The 17,963-nt window shown below is 35.3% G+C and overlaps 1 protein-coding gene and 1 non-coding gene across 3 annotated transcripts in view; both read left to right on the plus strand.

Moving 5' to 3' along the window:
• Pde8 (phosphodiesterase 8) overlaps window positions 1-17,042 on the plus strand; it is a 464,293-nt gene extending 447,251 nt beyond the window's left edge. For both annotated transcript variants that reach the window (XM_090406572.1, XM_090406573.1), the window contains exon 20: window positions 14,700-17,042. In XM_090406572.1, the coding sequence (XP_090262698.1) occupies window positions 14,700-14,809 (110 nt within the window). In that variant the 3' untranslated portion in view covers window positions 14,810-17,042. The remainder of the gene's footprint in view (window positions 1-14,699) is intronic.
• A 551-nt stretch (window positions 17,043-17,593) lies between these two features.
• LOC150098201 (U6 spliceosomal RNA) lies at window positions 17,594-17,698 on the plus strand. Its single transcript, XR_016549626.1, has one exon. It is a non-coding gene; the product is annotated as a U6 spliceosomal RNA (small nuclear RNA).
• The last annotated feature ends 265 nt before the right edge of the window (window positions 17,699-17,963 follow it).

The following is a 17,963-nucleotide window of genomic DNA, read 5'->3' on the forward strand; positions in this document are numbered from 1 at the left end:
GGGGATAGAACAAGAGGCCATTGCTGGAAACTGTATAAAGAGGGTGTGAAAAGTAGGTTGTTTTCAGGGAGAGTGGTTGGTGAGTAAAATGCATTACCTGAATTATATTGAATTATTTTAAGGCATGGTTGGCTGAGCATTGTGTGCAATAATGTGTACCTTCCATGATGAGTCTGACTCCATGGAGGCTGGATGTTAATAATAATAATATTTTAAAATCCTGTTTTTTATTTTATTTTTTATATGTTTTGGATAAAGGAAATAATAATTGCATTAGTATATTGTTATAGTTTACTTTTTGGAGTGCTGGGAGGAATTTTTAGTTCTATTGGGAATTTTGTTCATTGTAAAAGCATAGTGGATGCAATTTAGTTCAGCTGTGAAGACTATCTATTCTTTCTTGACAAAGATTTCTGGCTTCCATTCATGTTTGATAATGCAACGTTATTGATAGGAGGGGAGATTGTTTGTGGATGTATTTCTGACTGTGTGTTGTGTAGATTGAAAATGAGAGCATGCTGCTGAGGAGTCACATTCGTAAGATAGTTGAGAAAGAAACACTTTTTTTTCTTTTCTTTTTTTTTCCATTTCATGAATAAAATATGCTGACCTGGTTGGCTGAGTGGTTAGTGTATCCGCTCTCCAGCCAAAAAGGCTGTGGGTTCGAATCCCACTGTGGGCATGAATGTTTGTGATTGTGTGTGAAAATACTACTGGTGCTGGTGGGCAGTAGATGGTGTTAGTGTAGTTGTGGGTTCATTGGTGGAGACAGAAAGTTGTAGAGTAGGTGCCTTCTCTTGATGAGTCTTTGGACTTCCTGGAGGTGTCACATAATAATAATAATATTCATGAAATGTTGGTAATTTAAAACATATTAATGCTGTGGGATCGAGTTAGATAATATGGAATCCTACTATAACGATACACATGACACTTTTCTAAAACACCCCTTACACCTACAGTAAGAAGGGTGCTGAATTCGAACTGAACCTTAAAAATGATTTTTTTTGTAGCATTGATATTTAGAAATATATTTGAGAATATGATAAATTTAGTTTAATCCTTTATCCAAGTGTAAGCAAACAAAGTTTGCACCTGAAGTATCTTCAGGACTGAGGCAACTCGTGGTAAAGGTAGACTGAGCTCTCATCACTCCTTGTCTCAGTATCTCTCATAATGCAAAGCACATCTCCTTGCGGACATGTATATTGCTAAGCATTAAGGGAAGGTCCACTACCCAGATCGGTTTCGACCTTTATCGAGGTCTCGTCAGTGGGAGCCAGACCCAGAAGTGGTGATTTATTATAGTCTAACCAAGTGGAAAAAACTTCCAACATCTTTCTCTAAATCCATAGTAATTTAATAATAAGGTGGTTCACCTTTTGGCAACTCGTATAAGTAAATATGACTTCTCCATTGCTTCTGCCTTAGTATCACCACTTCTGGGTCTGGCTCCCACTGACGAGACCTCAATAAAAGTTGAAACCAGTCTGGGTAGTGGCCCTTCCCTTAATGCATAGCATTATACATGTCTGCAAGGAGATGTGCTTTGCATTATGGGAGATACTGAGACAAGGAGTGATGAGAGCTTGGTCCACCTTTATCACGAGTTGCCTCAGTCCTGAAGATACTTCAGGTGCAAACTTTGTTTGCTTACACTTGGATAAAGGATTAAACTAAATTTATTATAGTCTAACCAAGTGGAAAAAACTTCCAACATTTGAGAATATGCTTTTTAACTGTTCTGTGTAGAAGTTGGCAAAATGGAAGGGAAGGGGTAGCAGATAAAACTGAAGAAAGTTCATAGGAGTCACTTTTATTTGCTTTTTTACTTGTTGTCTTTATATGCAGAGTAACCAGTATGAATGAGCAATTTGTTGAGAGCCGTGGTATTCAGGAAATGTTTTTGATCAGTAATTGGAAATTTTTTAATAAGAGGGATGCAATATCAAAACTGACCATGACAACTCGGTTATTTTAAGTTTATATTTTGGTTATGTTATATTTTACCCATGGTAGATAATTGGTTAGTTGATCTGGCAGAGGAAGAGTGAAATTTATAGAAACTGCTATGGAAGTGCATTATTTTATTATTATTATTATTATTTTGTGACACCTTCAAGGAGTTCAAAGAGTCATCGAGGGAGGGCACCTACTCTACAACCCTCTATCTTCACCACTTCCATCCATCTCCATCATCTACACCAATGCCACCTACTCATCATGACCACTAGTATTTTTTGTCTGTAAATTGCATGTGTCCTTAAGGCTGATTTGTCTGTATGCAGGATGAAAAATCTGAGTTTTCAGGAGAAAAAGACCCTACTACCTCTATATGAGATCTGCTAACTCGCCTTCAATTGAAAAAAACATATAAAGATTCCTCCCATCATCGAACTTATGCCTTTTCCAACTGAAGAGCACAACATGCCATCATTCTTCCAATTGCGCTATGGAGGTGCTTATTTGGTTTGTGTGTTTTTGGTAATCTGTGTATGGGAGGGGCATTAATTGGTTTATTTCTGGTTCCATGATGTTATCCTTTTTTTCCTTTTAATAATTTGCTAAAACATTTCTTCTGAGTTGGTGGGATTAAAATGTTTGTTATCCTTTAGGTGCCGTGGCTTGTCTGTTTTGCAGAGAAGTTATTATTATTATTTGACACCTCCAGGGAGTCCAAAGACTCATCAAGGGAGAGTGTGCCAACAGCATCAAACGATTGGACCCCTTCCAACTACTAACCGTGCTCAAACTTACTTAACTGAGCCATTAGTAGCAGAGGCTCTACCAGTCGACCAACATTTGCTAATTTTCTAGAATAGCAGTAATGTTACACCCATAGATCAGAAAGTAAGAGGAGGATGAACTGTATGAAACTTACCTAATATGTATGGTGAGATAAAAAAACATAAGGAGGATAAATATGGTATTTCAAATCACTGGTTGGAATGAGATTTTGTAATAATTGCAATGTTAACAAAGAATACTGTTTACCTTTGTGCCCAAGGTAATGTAGTATTACTTGTTCAGTAATGACAGAGGCATCAGAAATAAGGAGGAAGAGAATTTCTGACTTTGGTCTTGTAAAATGGCCAAAAATTATATGTATTAGTACTTTGGTTGATGGAGAAGGAAGAATACGGTTACACGAATAGAATGTGAAGATAATGTATATTCAGGGAAGATAGTTAACTGCTAGAGAATATGATTGAGATAAAGGTATTACTGGTAAGTGCAAAACTTGGGAGGGAAGACACTAGCATGATTGTACATGAGAAGTTGTGAAAGGCAGTGCAAATAAAAGACAATGAAAAACATAAATGAAAATATATCAACAGATTAATTGCCCTGTTAAAATATTTGGGGGTTCAAAGGAAGATGTAGTAGATAAAATACAGTATATTAGCAGAATAGTTGGTGATTTTATCAGCCTGGTGATGTAAAGCAAATAATGAAATGTATTAGCAAATTGTTCAATGAGTACAGGATAAGTAATGATTATGGGAAATTTTAACTATAGGGACAAATTGGAAGAAGAAAAGAGTACATTTAAGTAAGGAAATGGAATTTATGAATTTATGGAGCTGCTGAGGAATAATTACCTAAAACATTGGGGACCAAGGTCTTAGTGTCAAAACTGATGATACCATATGATCCCAATTGGAGAAGGTAATCATGCCGGCTTAACCTAGGCACCAGCCAAGCATGTGGAGTTTTTGCTTAAGAAGGGGGGGGGGTGGAACAGCAGAGCAGTTAACTATGACACACTTAGAGAAAATGGTTGAGTCAGTATTATGTCATCAGTAACTTGCAAGGGATGAGAGAAACAGTATTAGACTGCATTCCCAAACATGGGAGGTGCATTCAGGTGAGAGTTAAATGGATGAGTAGTATTATTAAATAGTAGCTGCATAAATGAAATTATATTGAAAGGAATGTGATGGGAAATATGGAAAGAGTCAGTTCAAGAGAAGTCCAGATGCAGGCTTTAAGTAACTGGGATGATAGAGAAGGAAGACAATATCAGACTGAGAGAAAATTAGCTGAAAGAGAAATATAGAGAAAAGAAAGAACATTCGTTAAAATTGCAACAAACTTCCTTTGAGTTGAATAATTTTTCCTTCTCTAGTTTACCAAGGAATTTTAGTAGTCCCAGCCATGTTGAAAAACCATTGTAGCAGCAACCAAACAAAACAAAGAAACATAAAATATCAGATACAACAATAAACAAAGCAACTTTCTCAATATTGCATTCAACTGACAAACATCCTCTTGGGCAAATGCCACCTTTGTTCATTCAGAAGGGTATGGAAAGGTTAGCAGGATTTTCAAAATTAGAAGAGAAGCTCCATTTAGGAGACATTCTTATAAAAATAATAATATAGACACAATCAGAGCAACTCCCTCATGCAGCATCCATCAGGAGAATACCAGTAACAGTTCCCCATCCCCCACACAAAACTGAACTATTCTTATGGAGTAATATTGGAATTTGACCTCCTCAGTATTGCAGCTAAAGAGATGTGCTCTGAATCAAAAGAACAAGGATTGAAAGCCATAAGAAGAATCCTCATATGTAGGGATGGTCACCTGGTTTAAATATCAAAAATATAGTCAATTTTCAAACTGCCTGTCATGGCTCTGTAATCTGTACTTGATGCTGCAGTAAAGATGAAGCAAAGACTGTAAGAGCAAAACACCAAAATGTCCTTATTGTGAGGGAGATCACCCAGCCTACTTCCAAGCATTCCAAAGGTGAAAGGTTGAAAAGAGATCCAAAAAAAAAACCTGAGCAGAGCATTCTTTATCCAGAGATGAAGAGGCAGTATACCACAAAAGTAGCAACAGCATCTATGCTGAGAAGAAAGTGTCAGTAGGGACCTTAATGTGTATGTCATTCCCACCTTCTCACAGTTACAATATTCCTGAATGGTATGATTTCCTTGTTGTCTCTTTAGAGCATATCAAAAAAAGGAAACATACTCCTGATGATATATTCCAAAAATGGTTCCAGTAATAAAAAAAAAATAACGGAGCTAATAATAATGGAGCATGCACTGTAGAGAATCAAGGACATGCTTCTAGATCCATTAATAGATAAGATGGCTATATCTGCTCTCCTTACAGGAAGATAAAACAATTAATATACATAGTGCCCTAGAAGGAGTCCAGTTTGATGGCATCTTAGATATTTTTAGTGAGGAAGAAGAAATGATGGACACAGACTGTTCATAATTCTCCAAAAAAAAAAAAAAGGAAAATATTTAAAGCCAACACAAACATGACCTTATAACATCAGAAGCCAGATGACCCACTAAAAATAAATAATAAATAATGAAAACACCTACAATCAAATTGTTATAGATTATGTCAAAACATCAATGACATGAAGGTTATTTTCTAGAAGCATAAATCACAATATGCTTTTGGCTGCATTTAAGATACCTGAAGCTCAGCGAGAGTCTGTTGAATTATGGCTACAGTTGTCAGACTGTAGCCATTATTCATAAGGTCAGGACAGCTGATGGACCTGTCCATGGAGGAGTTACCATCCTTGTGAGCAACTATACCACCTTCCAGGAAGCCATCTGTTCTAGCAGTTGCTATCCGACTCTTAGTCAGATCTCTTATAATAGTATACTGTATTTACTTACCACCTGTTGCAGATATATCTCAGGATGACCTTGATGACATCATATTGCAGTTGCCATCCCTTTTTCTTTTGAGTATTTAAACAGACACAACACTTTGCAGGGTGGTGCCTAAATTAACATCAGATGAAGAGTTGTCCAGCATATGCTTGATAACAATCTCTCCCTTTTGAACACAGGAAGCAACACTTTCTCCATATGTTTACCTGAACATTCACTGCCATTGACTGCTCACACTCCCTCTTCCCACTGTTTAAGTGGTAAACTGAGGACAATTTATTTGGGAGTCATTATTTCCCCATGATATCTTCTTTTCTAAATGGGCACTCATGTACTACATCACAATGAAAAATTAAGCAAGTGGACTGGCTTATTGTCTCTTGTTTAACAGAATTCGATGCTGTGAGTGTCAGCTCATCTCCTGTCAGTGATGCAGTGAATCACGTGACATTGTATTATACAAGCTTACACAACTGTAATTCCAAAAAAATGTAGACAATTTCCACTTTTCCTACACTCCTAATTACATAGCAACCAAGAAAGCTCAGATGGAATGCTTGCACAGCTGTCAAATGTACCCAAGCAGCCTGAGCAAGACACATCTGTTGTCAGAGCCAAAAGAAATTCTGGATGTAATATACATCTATAATAAGAGTAACCAATAGGAAAGAAGTCTGGGATAAATCTGTAAAACATAGGGCAAGTATACCATACACCCACTTAGTTTCAATCCATGAATATAATGGATGCGCAGTTGCTAACCCCACAGGAATTGCCACCCTCAGGGAGATTTTTGCCAAAACATCGGCAACATCTTACTCCTTGGAGTTCCTTGCCCAAAAATGTAAAGAAGAAAAACAGTTCATTTCTCTTCAATCAGCACAGAAGACCACAACAGATCAGTCATAAAACAAGAAATGATCACTGATTTGCATAAGTATCACCCAACTGTCGTTGGACCAGATAATATCCATTATTACATGATCAAACATCTGTCACCGTCTGCGGATCAACTGTTGTACCTATTACCTAGAATTTTCTGAGAGAAAATTCTAGGTAATAGGTGTTTCTAGATACTTGGCAAAAGACAATTATTATTGCTTTTTTCAGTCAAGAAAGATCCAAAATCGCCAATAAACTGTTGACCAATTGTTCTGACCAGTTGTAATAATAATAATAATAAGCTAATGCCTTTTATTCCCTTATAGGGAGTAGACAAGGCCCTTTAAACCCTATCTAGCTTTTGGAGGCTGAGTGGGCAGTTCAATCTCCACCGGTAGCCAATCAGAGATATCTAGCCCATGTCTGTCACTAATTATAAGCAGCCACTGATGAAGAAGCCGGCAAACAAGTGTTGCCATCTCTTAGTACCTAACCCTAACAGGATATGTTACTGTCTGAAATAATGTGGGTTCTACGGTGATTTTCTTGAGTTTACGGGATGAAAATCCCGAGTTTCCAGGAGAAACTTGAGTTTTTCATCCCATAGATCAACTAACTCAGGAACCGGTCGAAGAAAGGCTTAGAAAAAGTTCCTCCAGTTGGCGACTAGACTTGAACAATAAATCTATCTTCATGTGGCCTAGCACAGAGGATACAAGCACCATTTCCACTGAGCTACACAGGCCTCCTGACCAGTTGTTTATGTAAAATTCTAGAAAAAATTTGTCAACTCTCATTTTTTATGGTTTCTGGAGAGAAAACATTGTTTTTCCAGAACACGATCTCACTTCCACAAATATTCAATAGTTGATCATCTAGTCTGACTGGAAGCATCCATTAGAGATGCTTAAAACACAAGCACTTGCTATCACTTTTCTTTTATATAGAAAAAGCATATGTTCACTGCATTCAGATTTGAAATATTAAAAGACTGTAAAATTTTGGTGTCAGAGGGAAATATCCCTCTTTTTGTGAAGAATTTTGTATCCAGCCAAATCTTCCAAGTCTGAGTGAGAACTAAGTGTATACCCAACGGGAGAGACTCCTGCAAGGTTCAGTTTTAAGTGTCGCACTTTTTTTACAATCAGGATTAACTTGATAACCAAACAACTTCCCCTAGCTGTAAGTGATGCCCTCTGTGTGAATGTCATCTTCTACCATTCATGTTATATTAGGGTCATAGAAAGACAGCTGCAGCAAGATATTGACCATAGCTTTTAAAATGAGTGCTTGCAAATGCATTAAGATTTTCCCAGCTAAAGATAGTTTGTCTGTATATTCTCCTACAGAGTATATTGGTATATTTGAGAATTCATCGAAAAACAGTTAATCGAAAGAACAAGCAGGCAATTTTCGAAATGATATTAGCAATTCCACTTTGGCTGGATCAATTTAATGAAATTTTAGATAACATTTTCGGTGTATTGTTCATTCGATGAATTATCTTTCGATTAACTGTTTTTTGATGAATTTTCATGGAACCAAGTATATTATTACTCTGTGGGATGGCTCTCTGAGGGTAGGTCTTCAATTGAATTAGGTAAGGATAAAAGTGAAATGGTTATACCATTATGGTTGTAGGATGTTCAGAATAGAACAGAGTGATAGTATTGATTAATTTGTCAATTCTCTTCAAGTTGATGAGATGGCCTCAAAGAGTGGGAAATTGTTATGCTTGTATACTAATGTAAGGAGTATCAGAAATAAAGGGGTTGAGTTGTAGTATTGATCAAGTCAGTATGCCCAAAGATAATTTGTATAAGTGAACTTGGTTGACTGAGGATCATATAAACATTGAGATCTATAGAACAGTATATCTAATAGGATGTTGTTATAGGTCAGGGAATGTTAGTTCTCCGGCTCATTATCTCTTTTCTCCAATGTGGAATGGAGAAAAGAGCAGCCTGGTTGGCCGAGTGGTCAGCGCATCTGCTCTCCAGCCAAAAGACTGCAGGTTTGAATCCCACTGTGGGCATGGATGCTTGTGATTGTCTGTGAAAATACTAGTGGTAATGATGGGCAGTAGATGGCATTGGTGTGGATGATGATAGTTCAGGTTCATTGTAGTTGGTGGAGATAGGATTGTAGAGTAAGTGCCCTCCCTTGATGAGTCTTTGGACTCCCTGGAGGTGTTATTACCTAATAATAACAAGGAGAGTGAATTTGTTGAGTTACTGCAGGATAACTATCTTAATCAGTATGTGATTGAAGCAACATAAGGCTTTCTGGTATTGGATTTGGTGATATCCTCACAGGATGTGGCAGTCTTGATACCTTATTCTATATTCTATTCCTAACCAATTTCTCCAACACTTCGACCACAGCTGCAAATATACAGTCTAATCTATAAGTGGAAATTTCTGTCCTAGAACCATGCTTGCAGAAAGATACTATTTTGCCTTCTTTCCTCCTCAAGAACCCCCACTGTAAGGCTTTTCATTAAATAACCAAGTCAAGAGCATGGCTAACTCTTTTGCACATTCTTTAAAAATACATAGTAATATGTCATACATTCCAACAGCCTTATTAAAATCTAACACAAACAATACTTGATACAACCCAGATTCTTTCACCTTAATATTCCTAATCCTTGCCTTTCTTCTATATATTGCACAGCATCATTCATACCAGTATGATATAACTGGATGAATTGATCATAAAATAATTCACTATATCATTTGCTATAGTTACTCCTTATACCATAATTATATTTCTTCTTGCTTGCCACAGAGCAGAAAAATTTCCTTGGATCAGTCTTGATCTGATCAACCAATCTTATAGTTCCACATATATACCTTCTTGATTACAACCTTTCCTGTTTGACTATCTTCCAAACCAATACCTCATGAACACTCTCACCAACAGGTGGCAGTGTTAATATGTAGAACTAAACGTTGAGTTAATAGGTGGATTGGGTTAACTATAAGACTCATGTTAAAAATTGTTAACTCCCTGGAACACTCTCTCAAGACACACTGTGATATGTCATCAAGTACCATGGCCTTGTTGACATAAAGTTTATTCAATTCTTCGTATACCTCCTGCTTACTCACCATCTTTGGTTTCTCTCTCGTTCCCTTTGCTCTGAAGTTCTGCATTATGTCACAATCACAAGGATAGAATACTTTAATTAACTGCTCATTGAACACCTCTCCTATATCCTCCTCAGTGTTTATCATTTTCCCATTATCACTCATCAACACTATCATCCCATAATCATTCTTCTTTCTACTGGCCACATATTGAAAAAACTCCCTAGGATATCTTTTAGCATCATTTGCTAACTGCCACTTATACCGCACTTTTTCTACCCTTACTAAGTGAATCACTTTCCTTGCTTGCTCTTTGTACTCCTCATGTTACTGATTATCTCCAATCATCTTTTGCTGTCTCCACAATGCCTTTTTTGCATGCTTCACCTCTTCAGTCATCCATTTTTACATCTACCTTATTTCATCTCCTAACCTTTGGAATACATAGGTCATTGCTTCTGCCAGATACTTCCAGAGTAGGGACCAAGCAGCATTGATTTCCTTCCTATGCAGTTCCTCATTCCATGATATCATTAGAAGCTGTCTTCTGAGTTTGCCATAATCACCCCCTTTATAGTTCCACACATGACCCTTTCTCACAAAAGTCCTAATATGGGTGGCACCCACTAAAGTGATCACTTCATGGCCACTTTCAGCAACTGAAGGACGATATGACACTTTCTTTACAGCATATCTTGTGATGAGATAATCAAATCCAAGACCCTCAATACATACTGCTTAAGGTAGCTGTCCCCTCAAAACTCAAGAAATTCATTCTTTTTAGTTCCTGATGCTGTCTTTTCATTCCAGTCTATATTACCATAATTGAAATCACCCATAATGATCACCCTTTTCTTATTAGTCAGACTAATTTGTCTAAACATTCCTATCTCACTGCCTTTCACATTACCAGGTCTATAGCAACATCCTTCTAAACATTTCATTCTGTTCACCTCCACACACCATACTGCTTCAAAACCACTGTCGGTATTTTCTCCTTGCATCTGCACCCTAGATGGGTACAACTCCTTCCTTGTTGCTTGTCTGTCTTCATGAAAGGCTACATATCCTTCCAGGTTTGAAGGAAAATGTCATCCTCATTCAACTATGTCTCACTTATACCAACCATTTTTTGCCAAAGAACTGTATCAATGTTACAGTTTCATTCCTCTTGTTTCAACTACTTCTAGCATTTGTAAACGACATACACACTAGCTCATTTCTTTTCCTATAACAAGTCCCACTAACTCCACTTCTTGGATATGACTCCTCCACACTCCCTCCTGTCCATTTTTGTCTATTGTCACTGATATTACACCCATCTCCAGACTTAATTGTCACCCCCACATCCTTGACTATCTTAATCCTTTCTTGTGCATTCATACACTTCTGCATCATTCTTCCTCTCTCATTCTCTTCATTCATGGTGCTCACCTCTTCATTCAAAACTTGCCTACCTTACTCTCCTGCTCTTCCACCAACACTTCTTGCTTCCTCAGGTCTTACATTTACTTCAGTCATTCTCTTTAGCAGCAACAGTTTCTCCAACTGACACACACCAGATCCATTCAAATGCAGCTCATCTCTTTTATACAGCTCTATCTGCTCCTCAAGCTCATCCCACACATTCACAAAATGAATACCTTTCTCCTCGCACAACTCTGCTAGCATACCATTCATAATCTTCGCTCACCTTCCCAACTCATCATTATCATACCTGGGCAACACGCTGACTACCTTACCTAACAGTGTGGTAGGTATGGTAGTCAACACGCTGACTACCTTACGTACCAAACTGTTATCATTCACTCTCCTTAACAGCCTCATGACATCGCGCTTACATTCTTTTTTTTAACCAGTCAAATCATTCCTGCCAATTACCAACTCTTTTGCTCATGTACTCCTCTCCTTTCATCCAATGCTTCAACCACCCTCATTCTAACTCTTAGAGAAAACCCTTGTGCCTTTTGCATCTTTTCACCTACTACACCTCTTATCATTAAATCTCTGTACATTATCACTCTCAAATCTCATTTGATATTTCTTTAAAATCTTTCATCCCATTCTTTCTCACATTTCCATGCAAATCCATAATTTTCCATAGTTCATTTCTCATATGTTTAATCTCTTGCTTCATCTTCAACTCTGCTTTCATGTCTTCAATTAGTTTTTCAATGCCATTTATGCAAATTGCATTTTCATTATCTTGCACATCTGCTGTCTTATGCTCAGTTTTGCTGATGTTTTGGCTCTTCAAGAGGATTTGAATAAGCTGGGAAGGAGGGTTAATAAATGGGGATAACAGTTTAATGCAGCTAAATGTAAGGTTTAAAAATCTGGGATCCACAGATAGAATGCTTCATATTCACTTGGTGGAATTATACTGGAAGAAGTGGAGGAAGCAGGGGATCTTGTGGTGATTGTAGAAAGAGATTTGAAGTTTCTGTGGACATATTTCAAAGGTTTTGAAGATATCTCCAAGAATTGGAGATATCTTCAAAAAATAAAGATAAGATTGTGCTGGTCCTATTGTATAAAGATTTGATCAGACCACATCTAGATTTCTGTGCTGAGATTTGATCACTGGGATTTGAAGTGGATGAAGTAACCTTACAGAGAAGGATAACAAAAATTATTCCAAGACTACAAAGTTGATTATGAGGATAGACTCAGGGCATGCAGACTGCAGAGTTTGGTGGATAGCAAGCAAAGGGGGAGATATGATCAAGACATTTAAGCTGTTAAAGGCAGTGGCGTAGCTATGGGGGAGTGCGGAGGGGGGTGGTCTGCCCCGGGCGACACTTTGAACCTTTTTGAACTTTTGCAGTTAATTCTAAAATACAGTCTCGATAACTCAGTTCCAAATATTGTAATACTACTGCGAATTTTCCTCACAATTTTTGTAAGTGTTGCTAATTGTGAGAGGAGTTTTTCTAAATAAAATTGATTATGAATTACCTACATTACTATGAAATAGACTTCGAAAATGTCATTGATGATTTTGCTAACAGAAAAGCAAGAAAAATAACATTTTAGAATGTTAAAATTAAGGTTTTACTTCAAAAATAAACATAGTGTTTTAATTTATTTCCCTATATGTGGTTTGACTTTTTGTAGTATTTTTGGTATGTATTGAGAGGGGCGGCAAACTCGGGGACCGCCCCGGGTGGCAACAGCTCTAGCTACGCCACTGGTTAAAGGGTTATTATTGTATTGACACTGAGGAGATTTTTCATATGGTACAACAAGAGGAAAAGAGCAAGAATAAGGGGCCATCCCTGGAAGTTGCAAAAGAAAGTGGTGAGTAAAAGGGTAAGAAGCAAGTTTTTTGCATGGAGAATGGTAGGAGCATGGAATGCATTGCCTGAGAGAGTGGTGAAAATGCAGACTGTGGATGAATTTAATGAGTTGTAAGATAGATTTTCTGTTGACTAGTATTGACCTCCCACAATGAGTTGTGACTCCATGGAGGTCAGGAAAATAATTGCAGGCTGATTTGTGTATCTCTAGTGGTAGAGTATTAGGAGGTTGGTGAGGATTAGGATTCAAGATTGGGTTTATAGCAGTAAAATTCCAAATAGTCAACATGATCTCTCCATTTGTAAAGGATTATTCATGTTTTGATAACTTAATACTATTTAAATGGAGATATGCAGTTGTTTGCAGATGATGTAAAGTGCTATGAGGAACAAAGCTATTTATTTATTTATCTCCATGAGGATTTGAATTGACCTATACATTAGATAAATTGACTGAAAATTCTCTGTTGCAAAGAGTAATGTTTGATATTTGGAAGGCAATGATCAGATGTTCTGTGTTTATTTGGTGGGAATATATTGAAAGAGGTAATGGATCTGGAATGGCAGATCTTCAAATTTTGTAGGACAGAATATTTAGAAATGAAAAAGTTATAGTTCCTTTGTACAGTATTTTGATCAGGCTCTTTTTGAAGTACAGTACACATATTTGATTCCTTGAGTTTTGAGATGAAGAAATTTTGGAAAGAGCTCAGAGTGACTTAGGTAGTGTCAGGTGTTCTCTCTATCCTTTACAGATAGAGAGAATGGCATTCTCTCTATCTCCTCAAATTCATCAGGATCTGATAAATTTGAGGAGGAGGGATATGATTGAGTCATAAGTCAGTGAAGAGTTTCTACCATGTTAATGATTAGGAGATTTTTCATTGAAAAGGAAACTGGGAAAGAACAAAAAGCCATCTCTGGAACTTGGATAAGGAGCAGGAAGAGCATTCTACTCATTTATTATTCTTTGTGTGGAGAATGTTTTGATGGTTTGATGTCTCTAATGATGAGTCTTAAATCTATGGAAGACTTGGAGTAATAATAATATTAATAATAATGGCCTCTGTAGTTGATAATGATGTTATCTGGTTGAAAAGACCTGTGTTAAAATACCATCTAGTATGCAAAAACCTATGTAAGGGCTTTTCAACTAAAGGTGAGTTAGTCAGAAAGTAGGATTTAGCCACCTCAAAATTTGTTTTTGTTTTTCCTCTGGCAAACTGGCCAGAGAATACATGCAGTTGAGAGACATAGTACACTGTGAAGATAGGGTTAACTGTCCTTTCAGAGTATTAATTGGATTTCTAAAAAGTCTTGTTACTTTGCCATGGAAGGCCATTGAGTTGAAAATATGAAGGGTAGATAATAATTATTATTATTAGTGAGGATAATTAGAGTGAGAATCGGGTTCTTCACATGAGATTCATAATTTGTGAGAGGAGACCTCCTGCATTCAAATCAGTATAATGAAAAACTATATATATATATATATATATAGTCTTAATCAGTATGTATGTATATATATATATATTGATTAAGTGCTATATTTAGCACTTATGAAATTGATGTTAATTGTGATATTATGGCACTTCAGGACTAAACTTTGTTTGAATTAGTTTGATTAGAAATATGGATACACATCCTATTGTGATGTAATGAATGTCAGAAAAATAAGTATTACGATTTTGAATTTGCCAGATAATTATTTAGAATGTTTAAAATATTAACCAAATAGAAATGATACCATTATTGCTATTCATTCTTATTGATAGCATTTGGAGATTTCCCTGAACTTCTAGAACATATCAGGAGCAATTATCTCTATTGGAAAGAGCAAGAAATTCTCAGGGAAGAAGAAGAGAAAGTACAAATGAATAGCTAAACTGCTGGACATTTCATATTATTTATATTGCATCTATCTAATATCAAAGACAAGAGGTTGCTGGTAATGCTCATAACACATTTTTACATGTTCTTACCACATACTTGTGTTGTAACTGTTTTATCATATTGACTCATTTGACAAGAAGTACTTTGAAGATTTGTGTAAATTAATTGAAATATATGAATGAAGTGTAAAATATGTTAATAAACTCCAACTGTTTGTATGTGTGTACATATGTGATGACATTTTACACACTATTTTGTCACATCCTTTGTTTGTAACTTCTGTACCATCTGTACAGAGAAATTGTAGTTTATTGTATATTTGGAAATATTTGTTTTGTGACAGGAAATAATGAGAAATGGAAGTTTTCTCATGGAATGTTCACTACTTCATTGTTGTAATTAAATATGTTTGTGTTATTTTTTTAATTTGTGTGTTTGTCATAGTTCTTCTGAAGACTCTTTTGTGCCATGTATAAACATTAAAAACAAGATCTAGTAAACAAGTTGTAATAGTTTTATTTATATTATATTCCTAAAAATACTGTATTAGTTTTAATAAAAGAGGTAAGATACTGTGCCATTACTTGCATCATCTCATCCCCTCCCTCCGATTCATATTGTTAAAAATATGCATTTGTTCATTATATGTTATGATTGGAGGCACACACACATAACAAGGAAAGTAAAAAAATCTTTATTTTCAACCCGTTTTTTTGCATGGTATTTTGCATTTGCAGGAAATTATATTAACAACACTGTAAGAAATACTTTCACTGTGTGTGAGAGAATGAGAGAAAAAAAAAATTATATGCAAAGATGGTCTTTGTGTAATTTCCTGAAGTAGCTACCTGGCAAGGAAAATATTGAAAATGAAGTTTTTGATGTTCCAATGTTCTATGCTTGATTCCATAAGCCAAATGATATGATGAATATGCAGCATGCAATGTTCAATATATAACTATAATTTATCAACTTTTATAAATGTATATTTACAGCTGTGCCATTTTCTAAATAAGTAAACAAAAAGTAGCATAACCACATTCATTGAGATTTGATAAAATTTAAGAAGTTAATATTTTTTGATATAATTAAAAATTTGTAATTTATGAAGTGCTAGATTCTGTAAGATATAAATTTACCACAACACATTACATTAATTATTGCAAGAAATTCTGAAACAAATGTACATTAAAAGTGAAGATTTACTTTGATATGTCCAAGATGCAACTGTTGATATTTTTGAGACCATACTACTGGTCATATTCCTTACAAATGTTGAGGTTATATCTACTGCAGCAGCTCAAATTGTTTATGCATTTTTTGTATAATCATATTTTTTGTTTTCATAATGGCCATTTTATTTTATATCACACAATAGTTTTATATTCCAAAGGACATGTTAATATTTCATTTAAATGGAAGTTCAGTACACGTGCTGTATTATCTCTCATAAGAATATTTGTTCGTGATGAATTTACATTGTAGTCTATAATGCCAAAAATGACTCACTTCATATGATGTTTTATACATTTTATACATGAAGTTTTAATTTCATTCAATAAATTTTAATTAAGAAATTAAGTGCATTTGAAGTTAGTAATGGTCATATTAACACATGCTCACTTCTTTTATTTAATTATTTCTATTAACTTGAAATCATTCATAAAAACATTTTTAGATTGAAAAAACCTTAATTTACATATAGGTTTTATTCATTGTGTTATCCTATCTCCCATTAAAATATATTCTTTGTTTTTGTTTTATTGATTAAACAGATTATTTTAATTCTTTTATTCAAGGCTTTGCTGTTATACTGAGGTAAATTGTATCATTTGTAAATAAGTGTTCTGATGAATTATTTTGTTCATCATAAAAAAAAATCTAAAATATGTGCATTCTTGTATAAAGCTGTTGCTGAGCTGCCACATATGTAAATTTCATCTTCAGTCTCCTTTATATACTGTCAATGTTGTATTTGGCTGCTTTTTCTGAACTTTCTTTAAAACAGCAAAAAAAAAAAAGTTCAAAGTGGCACTATTGATTTTAAAAAGTTTTGCATGGGCTTTCATAAAAGTATACCTTTCTAAAAGAATTCTTGAAATATTAAATAATGTTAAGGGAAAGCAGTTAAATCTTTTAAAATGTTATTTATTGCAGATTTTGAGACTGATGTGAAGTTTCTAAATTTAATTCCTTGCAATATGAAATACAGTATTTTATTTAAATTCTTGGTCTGCTTTATTGTTGCTCGTAAACTATATACACCAACATCAATAATATTTCTTTGCATAGAAGTATTTTTATGCATGCTGTTTATAAATACCAGCCCATTTCCAAAGGCATGTGTTTTAGCTAAAGAAAAGATGTTGATTTCATTAGTTATTGACTTGTAAACTATATACATCAACATCAATAATATTTCTGTTTATAAACAGAAATATTATTGCTGTTTATAAATACCAACCCATTTCCAAAGACATGTGTTTTAGCTAAAGAAAAGATATTGATTTTATTAGTTAACTGCTGAGAATAGAACTGTCTTAAGATCTTCAGCTTTATTTAATTTAATGTTCATACCATTTACTAAATCATCTGCATGCAGTTTGCTGTGCAGTATTTAATACTCAAGATTGCAAATTTCAAGTGTTATATATATATATCAGAATGTTTATAAAATTTTACATTGTTCTGACTGCATTTTTTATTATTCATATTCAGTCAAATCTTCCAGTAAAATTTAAAATGATTAAAATGCAAATACTTCTGTAATCATATGGTACTTGCTTCGGCTACATATACTAAAATTGGAACGATACAGAGAAGATTAGCTTGGCCCCTGCGCAAGGATGATACGCAAAATCATGAAGCGTTCCACATTTTTAATCGCCTCTGTAGCACAATTGGAAGAACAACAGTACGTTGCACCCTTCGATTGGAAAAGGCCTAAGTTCGATTCTCGCCATGACGGGAGGAATCTTTATATGGATGTTTTCAAGCGAAGGTGAGTTAGCCCATCTCATACGGAGTTAGCAGGGTTTTTTTCTCCCGGAAACTCTGGTTTTTCATCCGGCATACAGACAAATCTGCCCTTCAGAACACACGCAATTTACAGACAAAAAAATAATACTAGCTGTGGTGGTAGTGGT

Source organism: Typopeltis vanoorti, chromosome 16, assembly GCF_054136105.1.
Source record: "Typopeltis vanoorti isolate ZY-2024b chromosome 16, IOZ_Tvanoo_1.0, whole genome shotgun sequence".
Lineage (NCBI taxonomy): Eukaryota > Metazoa > Arthropoda > Arachnida > Uropygi > Thelyphonidae > Typopeltis > Typopeltis vanoorti.